This window comes from Gasterosteus aculeatus, chromosome 14 (genome assembly GCF_964276395.1).
Source record: "Gasterosteus aculeatus chromosome 14, fGasAcu3.hap1.1, whole genome shotgun sequence".
NCBI lineage: Eukaryota > Metazoa > Chordata > Actinopteri > Perciformes > Gasterosteidae > Gasterosteus > Gasterosteus aculeatus.
This window is the reverse complement of record NC_135702.1, coordinates 1,888,025-1,906,930: the sequence shown is the minus strand read 5'-3', so window position 1 is coordinate 1,906,930 and position 18,906 is coordinate 1,888,025. Positions and strand designations below refer to the sequence as shown.

Here is an 18,906-nt window from a genome sequence, read left to right as displayed (position 1 = left end):
GAATTACACATTCATATTTTCCTTTTTCCCCTTGTTTTTATTAGCATGAATGCAAATGAAACACACACATAAGGACACATTTATCTCACATGGGGGCAGATGAGCATTTTATAAAACGTCTTCTTGAAGATATAAAGATCAAGATTAAAGCCTAATTAGGAGCCGATATCTAAACGATGATCTATTGATTCAAGGAGCACAGCAGCATTAAGCTGAGCTCCTTCACACGTCCACCTGAGTCCCAGAGAGCTGTGGACCCCCCAGAGTCCAGACCAGCTCAGGTACCCCTCACCTGCATCTACACCCACATGAACCACCATCAGCTGTGTGACAGAGAGGAAGGTTCTCCACCAGGAGGAGACTCTCCCTCCTACAGAGAACACAGAGACACTGAGGAACCAGACCAGAACCAGAACCCAGGATAAAGAGGTTCAGTGAATGTGGTGCTGAAGGTGTGGAGGTGGATCAGTGTGTCAGAGGAGACTCTGTAGAAGGACAGAGAGCCAGCAGGACAGTCCACATACACTGCTACTCTACCAGAGGAGGAGGAGGAGGAGGAGGAGGAGGAGGAGGTGATGTGTGTTTCTTTCTTATTGTGACAGACAGAGTAACCGTAATCAGAGCATCTCAGACTCCAGGACTGATCATTGTCTCCAAACAAACAGTCACTGATTCCTTTCCTCTTGATTCCTCTGTAACTCACTGATACATAAACTTCTCCGCTCCACTCGACCTCCCAGTAACAGCGACCAGTCAGACCAGTTCTACACAGCAGCTGATCCCAGATGTCAAATCTGTCTGGATGATCAGGATATGACTGATCCTCCTTCACACGTGTCACCTTCCTGTTGTTGTCAGACAGTTTGAGTTGTTTGTTTACTGTGTTTGTGTCGATTGTGAGTTCACAGGAATCTGATGAGAGAACAAGACACAATACAGCTGCAGTTATTAATCATGTGTTCATCTACTGACACTTTGATGATGACATCACAGAGGTGAATGAGTGATGTCACAGTGTGAAGATGGTTGAATCTTCATGAATCAAAGCACACTTACACCTCCACGGACCTGGTGTCAACCATCGGACTCCATCAGGCTCCACCCTGAAAGGAGGAGGGGGGTCAGAGCAGCATGGAGACATGGACATTACATCACTCTCACACACAGCTTTGTCCTTCATGTCCACATGGAGCACCTCTTCTTCTTCTACCACTACTTACAGACGACCACAGACTGTCAGTCAGGCGTCACATAGCGACGAGGTGCTGGAATATATTCATGGAATAAAGTAGATAAATGTGGAATAAATAATAAACGGACCTGTCGCTGTACTTTCACCAGATGGGAATTAAAATGTGAGAAATGACGTCGTGCTGCAGATGAAGCTTCATGGGACGTGTGCAAAGGAACATTAACATTAAACCGTTTAATAAGCAAATATTCACTAAATATAGAAATAAAGACCATTCAGTATTTACAATGTTTCACAATGAACAAACAACACAAACAAAGAGAAGAAACGCACTCGTTAGTTTATTGGATTCACTGTTTGGTTTTTCACTCATTCACTTCCGTCCCGTTCTGCACTTTTACTGTGATATTACAGAACGTCCTCATGTAAATACACTCAAGCATCTGCAAACGGGTCGGCGTGTGGATTCAAGCCAAAGGTGTGATCATTGAATGTACTGTAGGATTCAGTCAGGTCACAGGCTGCTGATCATAATAGTACTATTATAATATAGTACTTTGTGTTCTCAGCGTGTCGAGGTGCAGAGTTACTAACGATTGTCACGTCATCAGCTGTTGTGTCAACACGCCTCATATGGTTTACAGGAGTAATCACATGATGTAGAGACAATGTCTTCATTAGAGTCAAAGGGACACAAGGACTGTTCATTGATGTTCACCCTCCAACACTGATGGACATTCAAGTAAAGGTAAGAAATACAACTTTAATATCACTTGTGATCATTTCAGCATTGATACAGTTTGATATCAGCTTTGTCTTCATTTGGATTTGATCTCGATTCCAATTTAAAGAGCCGCTCTGATTTTAATGTGACCTTCTGAAAAGGTTGAATAGATTTGATCTCCAGTGGTGGAACTAGATTGTATTTAAATGTCAGATAAGTGGGTTATTATTGCTTCAGGCTTTGAGTTAAGGTCCATCGTCACTACTAGTTAAAGTTTGAATGGTATTCAACGTTTAAACATAAGATTGATTATTGATTATCATTGTGACTTTAGACTTTTACTTTCTTAACTTGAACTTCATTTTGCTTTTATGGATTTTCATTAGACGTTTATTTTAGTTTCCTCTTCTCTCTCCTGCGGCAGCGTTTACACCCTAAAAGTTTCATCTCAGCTTTGTGATTCTAACATTGAGTTGGATTGATTTTTAATTTGCTGAAAGCCGTAACTAGTTTGAGATGATCTGCGGTTTAGTTTGATTTGTACTGACGGCGTTCTGATCCGTGTTGTAGTTGTTATGTGACTCAGTGGTTTGATGGACTGGTTCCCTTTCAGGTCCACTGCTTTACTTTCCATTGCTGAGTTCACTTTGTTGTTTGGTGTTTTGCAGGTTTCATTAGTTTGACTTTACATCATTAGTCGTCTCCTCACAGTCAGTGACAGAGTAGCTCCTAAAGGACAGGAGGACATCTCAGGGGGGTTTAGATGCACCAGATTGCATCATGGTCGTGTTTACGACTCGGGACCTGCTGAGTAGCACCAGAGAGAAGATGGAGGAGCAGACGGAGGCCAAAGGAAGAGAAGCAGTGGACGGACTTGAGAGCACGATGAGGAAACAGCTGAAGACACTTGTGAACATCAAGATGTCTGCAGCAGTAAACAAAGGACAGAGACAGGAGACAGACAAGGCCCGATACCCCGTCCCCCAAAGGCCCCAGATCCAGCAGGTAGGAACCGTTCAGTGGGACATCAGCACCCAGCAGCAGAGGACGAGGGACAACCGAGGGAGGACAGGTGGACCTTAAATATGTAGACAGGAGGGACATTGGTGCAGAGAGAGTCCCAGGAGTTATGAAAGGGACACGCGACTAAACGCCCCTCCACGGCTGGAGGCTCCACCCACCTCCACCCACCTCACCTCCACTTGACCTCCACCTCCACCTCACCTCCACCTCACGTCCCTCCATCTCACCTCCACCTCATCTCACCTCCACCTCATCTCACCTCCACCACCTCCACCCCCCTCACGCAACCCCCACAGCAGCCGAGGCCCAAACAGCAACTGGTGCCACGTGGCCCCCCACTGGCTCCCAGCAGCTCAGATAAGCAGCCCCAGTCTCCCCAGTTTACGACTCACGTTGCAGAAGAAGAAGAGAGAATAAAGATTATAAACCGCTGAGATTTAAAAACACAGATTGATTCACTAAAAGAGGGAAAGTGTCATTAAAAGGTTGTGAAGGATTTAAATGAGGAATGAAGGTGATGAGAAATGAGGACAGTCGTTGGACATAGTGTCAGTTTTTGTATTAATGTTGTCGTGTTTTAGTCTCTAAGTTCTAACCTGAGTGTAAAGTGCCCGATACACTTGATACACAATCTGGATGATGGAAGCAAATGTCTGATCAAAGGAACATTGATAGCAGCAGTACATGAAATATGGACACTTTGTCACAGACGCTTCAACGCGTCCACACTTACATTTCAATACGCTGAACATGAGAGAAAAAGTCTGTCAGACAATCGCCGAGCGACGGAATGTGGAAGCATTTAAAAATATCTACTCACAGGAAAGTTGTAGACTGTTTGAGTTGCTTTTAATGATTGTTTGATGTGTGAAGACGTTGAAGAACAGAAGTTGAGGGTGTTGAATGAGTCCAATCATTGGCAAGGTACTAAACTAAGCAGCATGAGACACATTCACAGGGGACATCTGGACAGACAGGAAGAGGAGTTCATCCTTTCATAGAATTATGCTTATTCAGATAACTAAAAGCATTTATCAGAATAAGAAGAATTGGTTTCAGAAGGCTAAGTTCTTGTATCTGCTGTTTCTATTTCAAGTAAAGCTACACAACAACACGGAGAGATTGTGTCCGTTTGTGAAGGTAAACTGTGAAGGACACGGTCTCATCCAATGATCCTGTGAGTGGTCCGCTAACTACGTCCTTTACGGAGTCTCACATCTCCGTTTTCACAGCACAATACGGCCGTTATTAAAAGGAAGAATGTTCACGAGAGAACGGATCAGATTGAAGAGCTTTTGTGGGAAGAAATGCGTAAATATGAGCGCTTGTACAAGCCGTCATTGGCGGACTATGAGGACGCCGGATGGCCTCTGATTCATGGAGGGAGATCTCCACAAACGAGGGGAACAAAGTCTTGGAGGAAAATACGGGACAAATGTGTCCTTGATGAAAAGCAGCAGTGTGGATGCACGGGGCAATAAAGTCTATGATCAATAAATAAAGCAACCAGCGACTTCCACACACAAAGACGTGACTCTCCAGGTCGTCTTCAACAAAACACGTTACTCCACCTGTTGTTCTGGAGGTGAATCGATCTGCAACACACGCAAGACTTTACAACCAGGAAGTGAAACCAGTGCGTCGGCACGACGACGCAGACGCAGAAACATGCGCCGGCCTTTATTCAGGCTTATTACAGCGATAGAGTGGTGGAATGACGCGGATCAGCCAATCTGAACTCGACTTATGAATAAAAGAGGTAGAAACTTTACACGTGTACTGTCCCTGCTCTGGGTTATCACGTAGATATGGTTCTAGCCTCGTATTTCAATGTTTTAAGGGATTTATAAGGTTGTTTATGACATTTTTGAAGGCAAATCTGGTCGGAGGTCCAAAGGGTCTGACTGTGACACTGCTGTTCACGTCCCGTCTCCTAGCAACAGTCAACACTGGTTTCCATCACCTGTAGTCTGGAGGTGAAGGTGTTACAGCTCAGGTGGGTCTGCAGCCACAGAGCACTGTGGTCCAGTCCTAAACAAACCTCTTTGGGCTCTGACACACCAGGTCCACCATCAGCTGTTGGTTCTTCACTGAGCGTCTGTGGCCGACTGTCACCTGTAGCTTCAACAAGTCCACTCTCATCATCCAGGGAACTGGCTCTCAGTGCAAAGCACCAAAAGCAGGTGAAGCTGAACTCCTTTAAAACACCAAACGTTCCTCCTGTGATGATCCATCAAGACGCTTTGAACAGATTGTTTCTGACTGTTTGTCTCTTAATGATAATGTCTGGACTAAAGGACAAACACACACTGGAGGCAGATGACCAGCATCTAAACATCCAAGTGTTGTTTAATAAGAGCCCATAAACCTGCAGCGTGACCACGTTGACTCATATCAACCCACCATGATGCCGTCAACGTGTCAGGAGACACTGACCTCTCTTACAACAACAAGACAAGGCTCCAGAGAAACAAGCCTTTCATCACCTTCCTCCCTGTTCAGGCTCATCCTGGCTACTGTTCCTCACTACTTCTGTCTGTGTTGATGGTCTCATGTGGGACACAAACAGTTAGATGAGTCTCTGGTAGTTTGAGGTCAGCTTGGTGTGTCAGGGTCTTATTAACCAGGCTGACAGTGGGACAGAGAAAAGGTTTCCAGCTCCTCTACAGACTGATGGTCTGTGGCTGCAGCCTCTTCATACCTGAGAGTCTCCAGTCTCCACTGAGGATCCTCCAGTCCAGCAGACAGCAGCTTCACTCCTGAGTCTCCTGGATGATTGTAGCTCAGGTCCAGCTCTCTCAGATGGGAGGGGTTGGAGTTCAGAGCTGAAGCCAGAGAAGAACAGCCTTCTTCTGTGATCAGACAGCCTGACAGCCTGCAGACACACAACACACATGTCACATGATCTGAGGGAGCCGTGAGGACTAGAAGGTCACTGCAGGACTGAAATACTATCAGGTACAGAGGGGACACATTAACATGGTGTTATGTAACGAGAGGCTGGGTCCTGGACGGCTGGGTCCTGGCCTTCATAAGGGTTAGAGACACAGCCAGTGGGGTATGAGAGAGACCAGACCGCCGTAGGAGGATATGGTGGAGGAGGACTGTATATTCTTGTGAGTTGGATTTATGATTCCCCTCCGAAGACGAGACATTATTTAAGATCGACCGGAGCCTCAGTTACCCTTTTTGGACTACTGTTTTTGTTGATTCCAGAGAACGTGAATAAAACCTTTTGTTTATATTTGAACCTGGTGTCCTCTCACTGCTTGAACTACCCCGGTGAGAGCGGCGGCGCCTCTCATGACATCACAATGGTTACTGACTGGTTTTCAGTCACAACTAAACACCCACTAATCAACAATCTGATAATATGATTAATCTCAAATATTTCAATTTGTAACATTATATTGGAAATCAACACTATCACATGTTTATGAAAACATTTGGAAATGACATATTTGATTCGAATCATTCAAGCAGAAAGTATCTTAAGAAAGTCAGAAATGTAGCATGGATGTAAATAAAGACACCAGGTGAACATTGATTGAATCCTGACCTGAGGGTCTCCAGTTGCCAGCGTGGATTCTCTAGTCCAGCACACAGCAGCTTCAGTCCTGAATCATGCAGGTCGTTGTTACTCAGGTCCAGCTCTCTCAGATGGGAAGGGTTGGAGCTCAGAGCTGAAGCCAGAGGAGAACAGCCTTCCTCTGTGATCTGACAGCCTGACAGCCTGCAGACACACAAAACAACACACATATCACATGATCTGAGGGAGCCGTGAGGACTAGAAGGTCACTGCAGGACTGAGATACTGTCGGCTACTGAGCGGTCACATTAACATGGTGTTATGTAACGAGAGGCTGGGTCCTGGACGGCGGGGTCCTGGCCTTCATAAGGGTTAGAGACACAGCCAGTGGGGTATGAGAGAGACCAGACCGCCGTAGGAGGATATGGTGGAGGAGGACTGTATATTCTTGTGAGTTGGATTTATGATTCCCCTCCGAAGACGAGACATTATTTAAGATCGACCGGAGCCTCAGTTACCCTTTTTGGACTACTGTTTTTGTTGATTCCAGAGAACATGAATAAAACCTTTTGTTTATATTTGAACCTGGTGTCCTCTCACTGCTTGAACTACCCCGGTGAGAGCGGCGGCGCCTCTCATGACATCACAATGGTTACTGACTGGTTTTCAGTCACAACTAAACACCCACTAATCAACAATCTGATAATATGATTAATCTCAAATATTTCAATTTGTAACATTATATTGGAAATCAACACTATCACATGTTTATGAAAACATTTGGAAATGACATATTTGATTCGAATCATTCAAGCAGAAAGTATCTTAAGAAAGTCAGAAATGTAGCATGGATGTAAATAAAGACACCAGGTGAACATTGATTGAATCCTGACCTGAGGGTCTCCAGTTGCCAGCGTGGATTCTCTAGTCCAGCACACAGCAGCTTCAGTCCTGAATCATGCAGGTCGTTGTTACTCAGGTCCAGCTCTCTCAGATGGGAAGGGTTGGAGCTCAGAGCTGAAGCCAGAGGAGAACAGCCTTCCTCTGTGATCTGACAGCCTGACAGCCTGCAGACACACAAAACAACACACATGTCACATGATCTGAGGGAGCCGTGAGGACTAGAAGGTCACTGCAGGACTGAGATACTGTCGGCTACTGAGGGGTCACATTAACATGGTTACTGACTGGTTTCCAGTCACAACTAAACACCCACTAATGTTCATCAACAATCTGACAATAATACTGAGAACATAAATATATACATACAATAAATGTTTGATGTAAATAATGCAAGCAGAAAGAATCTTACGAAAGACAGGAATTTAACTAAATAAAAGACACCGTGTTGAATCCTGACCTGAGAGTCTCTAGGTCACAGTGTGGACTTTCCAGTCCAGCACACAGCAGCTTCAGTCCTGAATCCTGCAGGTTGTTGTTACTCAGGTCCAGCTCTCTCAGACTAGAGGACTGTGAGCTGAGAACTGAGGACAGAGCTTCACAGCTTCTCTTTGAGAGGTTACAGTCACTCAGTCTGAAGAAAAAACAATGAAGCAAATATAAACAATAAGTAGAAAAGATGGCAGCATGTTTAAGTCAGGATGTATGAATCTGACTCTCTGTACTTACAGAGCTTTGTTGGAGGCTTTGACCACTGGGAGCAGCCTCAGAAGAGCCTCCTCTGAAGCAGAGTATTTCTTCAGGTCAAACACCTCCAGATCTTCTTGTGACGACAGTAAGATGAAGACCAGAGCTGACCACTGAGCAGGAGACAGTTTACCTGAGGAGAGACGTCCTGAACTAAGGGACTGTTGGATCTCCTCCACTAGAGAAACATCATTCAGTTCATTCAGACAGTGGAACAGATTGATGCTTTTCTCTGGAGACACCTTCTTACTGATCTTCTCCTTGATGTACTGGCCTGTCTCCTGATTGGTCTGTGAGCTACTTCCTGTCTGTGTCAGCAGACCTCGTAGGAGAGTCTGATTGGTCTCCAGGGACAGACCCAGGAGGAAGCGGAGGAACAAGTCCAGGTGTCCATTAGGACTCTGTAAGGCCTCGTCCACAGCCCTCTGGTAGAGGCGTTCAGGATTGACTTTTAAGCGTTTAGACCGCCGGGAGGTTGTTTGTTCTCCTGACAGCAGATTGACACCAGAACTGAAAAAGGTCAGATGGACATGAAGAGCAGCCAGAAACTCTTGAACACTCAGATGGACGAAGCAGAACACCTTGTCCTGGTACAGTCCTCTCTCCTCTCTGAAGATCTGAGTGAACACTCCTGAGTACACTGAGGCTGCTCTGATATCGATGCCACACTCTGTCAGGTCGGATTCATAGAAGATCAGGTTGCCTTTCTGCAGCTGATCAAAGGCCAGTTTTCCCAGAGACTCGACCATCTTCCTGCTCTCTGGACTCCAGTGTGGATCCGTCTCAGTTCCTCCATCGTACTTGACCTTCTTCACTTTGGACTGAACCACCAGGAAGTGGATGTACATCTCAGTCAGGGTTTTGGGCAGCTCTACTCCCTCTCTGGTCTTCATCTCCTCAAGAACTGTAGCAGTGATCCAGCAGAAGACTGGGATGTGGCACATGATGTGGAGGCTTCGTGAGGTCTTGATGTGAGAGATGATCCTGCTGGCCTGCTCCTCATCTCTGAACTTCTTCCTGAAGTACTCCTCCTTCTGGGGGTCAGTGAACCCTCTGACCTCTGTCACCATGCCGACGCACTCAGGAGGGATCTGATTGGCTGCTGCAGGTCGTGTGGTTATCCAGAGGCGAGCAGAGGGAAGCAGCTTCCCCCTGATGAGGTTTGTGAGGAGCACATCCACTGAGGCCGACTCTGTGACATCAGTCAGGATCTCATTGTTGTGGAAGTCCAGAGTAAGTCGACACTCATCCAGACCGTCAAAGATGAACACAACCTGGAACTCTTCAAACCTGCAGATTCCTGCTGCTCTGGTTTCACTGAAGAAGTGATGAACAAGTCCCACCAAGCTGAACTTTTTCTCCCTGAGCACATTCAGCTCTCTGAAGGTGAATGGAAATGTGAACTGTATGTCCTGGTGGTCTTTGTCTTCAGCCCAGTCCAGAGTGAACTTCTGTGTTAAGACTGTTTTCCCAATGCCAGCCACTCCCTTAGTCATCACTGTTCTGATTGGTTCCTCTCCTCCAGCTGAGGCTTTGAGGAGGTCTTCTAGCCTGATGGTTGTTTCTGGTCTGGCGGGTCTTCTGGATGCTGTTTCAATCTGTCTGACCTCATGTTCTTCATTGACCTCTGCAGTCCCTCCCTCTGTGATGTAGAGCTCGGTGTAGATCTCATTCAGAAGGGTTGGGTTTCCTGCTTTAGCGATCACCTCAAACACACACTGGAACTTCTTCTTCAGGTTGGATTTGAGTGCACGTTGACAATCTGCAGGAATAAGTCCTGAATGAAGACAACAAAGAAGTTCAATGAGTCAAAGAATAGATTTTCAACACATCCTTTCCTCAGAGAATGACTATGAATATATTCTCTCCGTCTCTTGAGACACTAGTGAAGGTCTCAATTATCAGCATGGTAAGTCTGTAGAGAAATCTTCTTACTGCTCTCCAGACGCTCAGCCAGCTCCTCCTGCTTCATTCTCCTCAGGGCAGACGGACCTGTGGGAATCTCTGAGCTCTCCTGGTCCTCTCTGTGGAGGAACATGAACCATCAGCCCACATGGTGTTTGGACCTTCAACACCAATACAACATTAGTTAAAGATATTTGCTTCTGTCATGATTGATCATCATGAAAACCAGATGCTGAAGACTGTTGATGATGACGGACAGTTTATTAGTTGAGTGACAGTCATCAGTTTCATCTGCTTTTAGTTCTTACTGTGGGTCATAAAAACAACATCTGCAGACCTCTGCGTCTGGTACAAAGTCCTATGGAACTACTCCAAACCTCCTTAGTCCGTCCCCTGACCTCTAGAAGTCTCCTTAGATCTTCTGAAACTAGTCTTTGGACCTTTTCACAGAGTCTACGGACGATACTTTGTCCAAACCTCTGCATGGAGTCCAGAGACCACGTCAGCTGGTCCACAGAGCACCGAGTTTATTCTAATCACATGACCTGCGCGCCTTCCCTAAGCAGTCGCGTCTGTGCATTGACTTTGCATTGAATCGACACGCGCAAATAATTTGCTTTGCTTTTGGTGTGAACGCAGGATGAGACCTTTTCGACCACAGCGTTTCTCCAGGCAGCAGCAGAGTTTATTCTAATCACATGTTCATCTGTCTCCAGAAACCTGCAGCTGTCTCCAGATGTGACCTGATCCTGATGTGGAGGAACCAGCTCACATTGTGTTTACATCTGAAGACGTTTACAGTTAATGATTCACACTAAAACACTCACAGACCAGTTAGATGAAGATAATGAGTTCTGTCATGATGATCGTCACTTTAAACAATGTACGGACATTCTGTAATTCATAACTAAGGATCTTCAGTTCTTCATCTGTTTAAGAACTTACTCTGGGTCATAAGAACGGCGTCCATCTTTGAAGTCAATCAAACGACCAATAGACTGATCATCTTTGAAGTCAATCAAACGACCAATAGACTGATCATCTTTGAAGTCAATCAGACGACCAATAGACTGATCATCTTTGAAGTTAATCGATCGATGAGGAGACTGATCTCTCTTCATGGACAAACATCTGGGTTCAGGAGACTTTCCTCTCTGCTGATGTGACCTGAAAGAAACACTGAGATTACATCATCACATCATCATCTAATCACGAAGCATCAGCTCACATGGTGTCCGTCCTCAGAGACCAAAACAAGGTAACGGTCCATGACGTGAGGTCTGGATGTGGACCACATGACTCCCTGTAGTGGTTTAGGTCTACTGGTCCTGCTGGTCCCACTGAGAATCAACAGCTCAGTCTATCAGCTCACCAGTCAGTTTGGTTTATAATATATATATATATATATATAATATATATAATATATATAGTGACAGTTCAACACGTCCTTTCCTCAGAGAATGACTATGATATATGACTATGATATATATATATATATATATATATATATATACACACACACACACACACACACACACACACACGGATATAACTGTACTAAACGCGTCAGTGTTCATAACGTTTAATCTCTCGGACTGATGCTTGTTCTCCGGTAACGTTCCGTCTCTTTGAGAGCAGAGTTCAGATGTTTAGAACAAGCTGCTCACTGTGGATACAGACAAGATGTTCAACGTTAACGTCCTGTCTGTATCCACAGTGAGCAGCTTGTTACTGTCCATCATTGAGCATTAAGACTAACAATGTTTTAATTAAAGGACACGAGGAGACCGTCATCGAGACTCTAAACCGGCAGCTTCAAAGAGACTTATTTTTACAAATATCAATTATTGAATTTTCTCTGTAAGACATTTGATGTGTGGTCGTCTGCTTCCATTTACTTGAAAATGTTTATATTTATTTCCTTGTTTGCAAGAGTTCACACATTGATCACTATCATAGATATTAAATCTGATGTTAATCACTAATAATGTCATCTTACTGTTGCCTCATTGATCAATGTATTATAGACATCAATCAATCACTATTGAAGTAGAGACACAGAGGAGGTTCAGGTACATTTGAATTGAATTTACAGTGATGTTTGTGTATTTAACTGGACGAGGAAACCACACTGATGATCCTCCTCTTGATGTTTGAGTCACAAGGAGAAGTTTGTGGAATGTGTTACTATCCAGTAAAACATTAACGGATTCATTATTGTTGCTATCAAACCTTATGAAACCTTTATAGAGCTCACGTGCGATGTAATACGTGTGATGTAATACGTGTGTTTCTTCCATCCAATAATGTGTTAAATACACTCCTGTCAGTGTGATCCAGTAAAGTTCAGCAGCACCACAAACTACAGCTGCTCCTCTGCATCTTCTTCAGATGTTCTACTGGACAACGACTCTGATCTGACACACTGAGATACTTTGGCTGATTATTTTATGTCTGATAGAAATAAATAACAGTCAAGAACTGTATCAAAATCCGTGGTGACGTCATCACGTCAGCTGCTGTTGAAGGTGGAAATGACCGTTCTCTGTTCTCTTGAACCTGTGAGTCCGTCTCCTGACAACACGAGTCCGTCCTCAATACCTGAGACCCTCACCTTGCATCCACAGGGGGACGGACATCTTTGAATTCAAGAGGAGGCTCCGTAGACCGGTTACTCTTCATGGACACACAGCTGGGTGCAGGTCCAGACACCGGACCAGGTTGAGGATCAGGTCCAGGTCCTGGTCTCTGATGGGTCCTGGTCACACATGTAGAAGCAGAGTCACTGAGTCAAAGACGTTGGGACATGGAGACGAGTGGAGGACAGTTGGAGATGGTCCTCTCACCTCTGAGCTTTGGTCCTGCTGTCATGTTCCCCACACAGAGGAGCTACAGAGGGACGGACTCCGTCCTCTGGGTCCTCAGCCTGATTCATAGCAGAGTCCACAGCTTCACAGCTTCACACCAACCTGCTGGGAGAACTCACACGTTATTGAAAAAACACAAAATTCATTTCCATAAATCCTATAAAGCGAAATAGAAACACAGCAGCTGAACCAGAAGTGCACATTTTCACAGTAAAAGTCCAGGAATGGAAAGTTTGTACACCAGATATTCGTCTGTGATCCAGCGTATAGCAGGGCAGCATATGAAGAAACGTTAGCTCGTTAATATAAATGTATGTAGATTATTACAGATGTTTTTGTAGCCAAATTCAGTCCAAAGGTTTGGACACTTTCTCATTGAATCGAATGAGTAAACGTGTCCAAACGTTTGACTGTTCATCTCATTTAAGAACCAATCGGTGTGGTTGAGGTTTGGGCTTTGGGCCGTTTTACAACATGAACGCTTTGATGTGAACTATTCCATTGTAGCCCAGGCTGCATGTTTAGGCTCATTGTCCCATTGTCCTCTATTTGGCTCCGTCCATCTTCCCCTCATTCATTTTCTCCTGGTCCTGCTTGTCAGTTTGGGTGGACGTCTTTCTCTCAGCAGCTTTGTGGTTGTTTAATCCTTCATAGACTTGAAAGCTGAATAAGTTCTGCAGGGGTTGAGGAGCAGGGGGTGTCAGACCCAACTGCTCTGTGGAGGAACCGAACATGTTGAGGGAAAGAGGATGTTACGCTCAGCTGGTGTGGAGACACTCGTGGTGCTCTACAAGTATTTGTTTGGAGCTGTAAAACATCTCCCATATAAAACTCTTGCCCTCATAGAGGTGGATTTGACTTTGTTACGTTTAAGCTAAAGGAGGTAAACGATTCTGTTTTCATCCGTCCAAAGTCCGGCCCGCGGTCACATTTTATTCGCCCCGTGGCTTCGCTCTCATAATGTGTTATTTATGGCTCGCTGGCTCCGTCAGAATAAATAAATCCTGTAACTTTAAACATGTAATTCCCCCTTTCACCACACGGTGGCAGCACCATTGTGATACTGTGCATCGATGCCGCCAAACCTTCTCAAATCATTTCCGCCATGACAACTGCAAAGAAGAAGAGAAGTTGACAGTGAGGGACGCCGCTTTCAGGAGCGGTGGGATTAAATACTTCTTCACCGAGAGTCTGTTTAATTTGTAAAGCGACGGTTGCCTAGTTTAAGGATTTCAACGTAAAGAGACACTATGAGACTAAACGTGCTACAACTTCAGACAAGTGACCGCGCTGACCAAGTGAAGCAACTCCAAGCTGCTCCGGCATCGGGCCTGTGAGTCAAACGAAATCACCAAAGGCAGCTAGGAAGTGACCTTGTTAGTAGCTGAACATGGAGAACCTTTACTGCGTTTATCAAAGACTGCGTCATGAAAATGGTGGAGAACGTTTGTCCCGAGAAGAAGCAGGAATTCATGAATGTTTGCCTTCAGCACGGAGAGCAGAGGACATCTCGCCAGAGCAGAGGACATCTCGCCAGAGCAGAGGACATCTCGCCAGAGCAGAGGACATCTCGCCAGAGCAGAGGACATCTCGCCAGAGCAGAGGACATCTCGTCAGATCTGACACTGCACAACTACTACTTCTTGAGGAGTTGATGACGACATGAACGTGACAGAGGAGCTGCTTGACCTTAAACGTCTTAAAGGACAAACCAGAGGAAGCGATTTATTGGTCTCCGTTGGCGAAGCTGTTGATGGTATGAAACTAGCATGGAGTGAAGTTTCTGGGATCATTAGCGATGGTGCGTCTGCTGCTGGTGAGCGAAGTGGATCGTCCACACTGATCGGCTATAAAAGTCTGCGAAGAAGCAGGTGACTCCATGAAACTTCACTTCTTCTCTGCGCCAAACATCTCAAATGTAACGATGTTATGAAACCAGCGGCAAAGACCATCACTTCTACTCGCTCTAAAGCTCTGGACCGCCGACAGTCAGCAGCTCGTGTGACATCCAGGCTGAATACGGTGACGTAACTGATCACAGCGATGTGAGGCGGCTCAGTCGAGGCTCCTCACTGCAGCGGCTTTTCTCTCTCAAAGAGGAAATTGGACATTTTTTGAGTGAGAAGAGACGACCGGTGGAAGAACTGTCCCATGGCCCCTTTGGGCGACATAACGAAGCATCTGAATGCGCTGAACGTTACTCTTCAAGGAAAAGATGCAGTGACCAGCTGTGCGCTCACGTCGAGGCCTTTGGAACCAAAGTGCAACTCTTCCAAAGACACTTGTCCCAAGCAGAGTCCTGCACTTTGTCTCTTTGAAAGCGGTCGTTCAGTTTCACGAAGAGTTATGCAACAGCTCGCATCTCTTTTTCGACGGGATTCAACAAAGGCGTTCGGGCCTTTGCGGTTATTGAAAAGGACGTGTTGCCACAGTTAAGTCCAAGAGCACAAGGATTACACAGTGACCAGCGCCAGTAGCTAAAGAGACGCCGTTAAAAGCTCTTAAAAAGCGCTGATTCTGTGCTGTGCAGTGTTTTAAAACACGATTGGAAAATTTCAAGAACATTTTGTTCATTTAAAAAGTCCATGAGCTGCGAGTAGACAATCGTCTCTCAGATCTTTGAAAGGAAGGACAGTTTAGAAATGGGCATAAAATTAGCCGTAACAGCAGGATCCAGTCCAGGTTTTTTAATCAGTTGCTGCACAAATGCGTGTTTGAAATTTACAGGAACCACAGACTGCTGTTAATGATGCGTGTAAATATGGCCCAACAGCGAGGAAAAGCTCCTTAACAAGAGGAGGAACAGGGTCATTGGACGAGCCTGATGCCTTTAAACGTCCCATAGTCTCCTGCACTAAAGAGTCAAAAGCAGCAGAACAAGAACGCTGAGGCGTCGTAAGCAGGAAGTGAAACACGTGCTGATGGAAGTGACTTTAGCAGTGAAGCAGAGGCCTCGATTTCCACCAGAGAGAAACGCTGCACACACCTCCAGGTTAAGAACAAACCATACGATAAAACAAGAAGTGTGTGTGTACACGCGTCGGTCCAAGTACAAACTGTACAGCATTAAAAGAGTCGCTCATATTTAAAACGACACACATGGATATTACAACCAGCGACAATCAGGACCCGCTCACATTTCAGCACGACATCAGCCAAGAACACAATGTCAGTTAAAGAGTCTCTGTTGTGTTTGGGAGGCCGATAAACCACAGCACACATCACAGTGTGAGAACCAGCTCAAACAAACCTGATCCAAAGCTGCAGAGAGACAGTGACAGAGATTTGCATTTAAAATCACTTTCAAAAACAGTTCATTCCTCCTCGACCATGTGGACTATTAAAATAGCAACACTGAAGTTCTGTGACTGCACTGGACGCACCAACACTCGAAATCCAGTTCAAATGTGAAGAGATCCTTCAGGATGAATGTTTTATTCTCCACGCCGTGTTGCGCTAACAGAACCGAACCCGGCGGGTCCGTGCGAGCAGCTGACTGAGGGCTCCGGCGGAGAGGCCGCAGGCTTCCCGGATCCACGCCAGCGTGACAAGGAGGGCAGGGACCACGTCGTCCGAGCCGGCCGACGTCGAGACACAAAGGCAGCGCTACACGTCCACCGCCGTCAGGACGCCGACGTTTTCGCCGAGGGAGCGGTGCTGACGGGCGGCAGAGGTTTGCCGGGATGCCCGGCAGGAAAGGAGGCAACGTTTGCTGTTCAGGAGGATCCAAGACGAGCAGATCTACAGCAGAGATCCTCAGATCGACCAGCGTGTGGCGCTCGTACATTCTGTGCAAAGTGTTAGAAGCAATAAAAACACACACAGCATTCAGAGCGCCTCACACACCGGCGCCATCATGAGCAAACAGCGTCACCTTTGACCTCTGTGCTTAAAAAAAAGGTCAGAATGAACTATTGGCCCTCAGCCATCTTCACTTTATCAAACGTCCACACACACACACACACACACACACACTATGTTTTAAAACAGTGTGCATCAGAACAGCACTTAAGATGACCTGGAATAAACTAAACACCAGAGTCAAACTATTCTTTAAAAGAAAACAAAACTTGAATGTGTCAAAGTTGACTCTGAGGAAGTGATGTAGTGTTCAACAAATCTTACATCGGCAGGTTCTTCTTGAGGAAAATGAGCATTTCTGCTCTCTCTGCAGTTAGACGATTCCTTTTTTCATCCACGATATTGGCTGCCGTGCTAAACAGTCTAGCCTCAGTGCTATCCTGCTATCCTGCTAGCTGGCTGCAAACTGTGGAATGGATTCCACCACCAGGCGCGGCTCAATGAGACACAGTTATGAGACACGCTCAGGAAATCCATTCCACAGTTTGCAGCCAGCTAGCAGGCCAGCAGGCGGGGGTCACTTTTGGAGTCATTTCAGCAGACGACGTTAAAGCGCAGACATGGCTCATTGATATCGGAAATCTCCAAAGGTTGTATCGGAAAATCCAATACCCGAATTTCTCTGGTATCGGGTCCCGATACCGATACTGGATCGGATCGGATCCATCCCTAGTTGCAGCACTATCGGGTCAAATGCAGTCCGACAGGAAGCACCTGCTCCCCTTTCTAAGAGCAACGTGTCCACACATAGAACTACGCCTCCCGCTCATAGTATTATTACCTGGCAAACATCCTGATAAGAAGAACTCATGAACAACGGGAAGCGAGATGATAGGAGAGCCCAGAGGGATGGACGTCCCTGTGCTCCAATGGGGCTCTCCGAGGGTTCTAAGCAGGAACCGCCTCCTTCTTGATAACCAATCAAAATGCTCCGAGAGACTAAACGATACGAGCGCACTTTGTATTAAGCGCCTTTCTTCGTGTTGTAGTTACACTGCAGGACAGAATACTGTCGTTACAAATAACCGTTGTCATATTGCTGTGATTTAAGTCTCCAGTCTCGTCCTTGTTTTGCTCGCAGTCTCTTGTGTCTCTCTGCAAACGCAGAAGCATAAACTAGGCCTCAAAATGTGCGCAGTTTCACTTTCGTTTTAAAGGAAAAAAACAAAAGTCATTTACGGAAATCGATCGTTTTTTTCGCTTCTGGATTTGGACAGAAAAGAACATTTCCTTTGTTGGTTTAAAACGAAAAGACAATAAAACGGTGGTATTTCCGTATTTACCGTCTATAAACGGTAAAACGTTCACGGCCGTTAACACACTAAACACACACACAAACACACACTAAACACACTAAACACACTAAAAACACACTAAACACACACTGTGTATCATACTCACCGGATCTGAACACTTTAACATGTTAAAGTTGAACTCTGGTGACTTTCTACGCGTGACTCTCTCTCTCTCTCTCTCTCTCTCTCTCTCTCTCTCTCTCTCTCTCTCTCCGTCCTCTTCCTCTTCTTCTTCTGCCTCGCTTCCTTTAGGGGAGGAGCCAGAAATGATGACGACGTCCGGTCAGTTGTATCAGTTTGTATAGTTTATATAGTTAAGAGTTTAGAGACAGAGATAGTTTGTATAGTTTATATAGTTAAGAGTTTAGAGACAGAGATAGTTTGTATAGTTTATATAGTTAAGAGTTTAGAGACAGAGATAGTTTGTATAGTTTATATAGTTAAGAGTTTAGAGACAGAGATAGTTTGTATACTTTATATAGTTAAGAGTTTAGAGACAGAGATAGTTTGTATAGTTTATATAGTTAAGAGTTTAGAGACAGAGATAGTTTGTATACTTTATATAGTTAAGAGTTTAGAGACAGAGATAGTTTGTATAGTTAAGAGTTTAGAGACAGAGATAGTTTGTATAGTTTACATAGTTAAGAGTTTAGAGAGACAGAGATAGTTTGTATAGTTTATATAGTTAAGAGTTTAGAGACAGAGACAGTTTGTATAGTTTATATAGTTAAGAGTTTAGAGACAGAGATAGTTTGTATACTTTATATAGTTAAGAGTTTAGAGACAGAGATAGTTTGTATAGTTAAGAGTTTAGAGACAGAGATAGTTTGTATAGTTTACATAGTTAAGAGTTTAGAGAGACA

At 45.1% G+C, this 18,906-nt stretch overlaps 1 protein-coding gene across 8 annotated transcripts; it reads right to left on the bottom strand.

Annotated features, from left to right (window-relative positions):
• Nucleotides 1-16: 16 nt before the first annotated feature.
• Nucleotides 17-18,293, bottom strand: LOC120815111 (protein NLRC3-like). Of its 8 annotated transcripts, none has more exons than XM_078088774.1 (12): nucleotides 18,150-18,293; nucleotides 12,867-12,992; nucleotides 12,635-12,778; nucleotides 10,966-11,187; nucleotides 10,051-10,139; nucleotides 8,098-9,892; nucleotides 7,829-8,002; nucleotides 7,362-7,535; nucleotides 6,499-6,672; nucleotides 5,641-5,814; nucleotides 1,057-1,103; nucleotides 17-912 (listed from the first exon to the last, which is right to left on the bottom strand). In XM_078088774.1, exons 2-12 carry the CDS (start codon nucleotides 12,953-12,955, stop codon nucleotides 371-373), a joined length of 3,624 nt encoding a protein of 1,207 aa, XP_077944900.1. In that variant the 5' UTR covers nucleotides 12,956-12,992; nucleotides 18,150-18,293; the 3' UTR covers nucleotides 17-370. The 8 variants fall into 8 exon arrangements, with proteins under 8 accessions (XP_077944900.1, XP_077944901.1, XP_077944902.1 ...); XM_078088775.1 differs by having other exon boundaries at nucleotides 12,867-12,989; XM_078088776.1 differs by lacking the exon at nucleotides 18,150-18,293 and adding an exon at nucleotides 17,013-17,150.
• Nucleotides 18,294-18,906: the final 613 nt, after the last annotated feature.

What these genes read in the sequence shown, in the direction of transcription:
- LOC120815111 (XM_078088774.1), bottom strand. Translation starts at nt 12,955, where the DNA reads ATGAATCAGGCTGAGGACCCAGAGGACGGAGTCCGTCCCTCTGTAGCT. An exon ending in GGCTGAGCGTCTGGAGAGCA is followed by an intron (nt 9,893 to 10,050) that starts GTAAGAAGATTT and finishes GTCTTCATTCAG; the next exon opens with GACTTATTCCTGCAGATTGT. An exon ending in TGGCAACTGGAGACCCTCAG is followed by an intron (nt 5,815 to 6,498) that starts GTCAGGATTCAA and finishes GTGTGTCTGCAG; the next exon opens with GCTGTCAGGCTGTCTGATCA.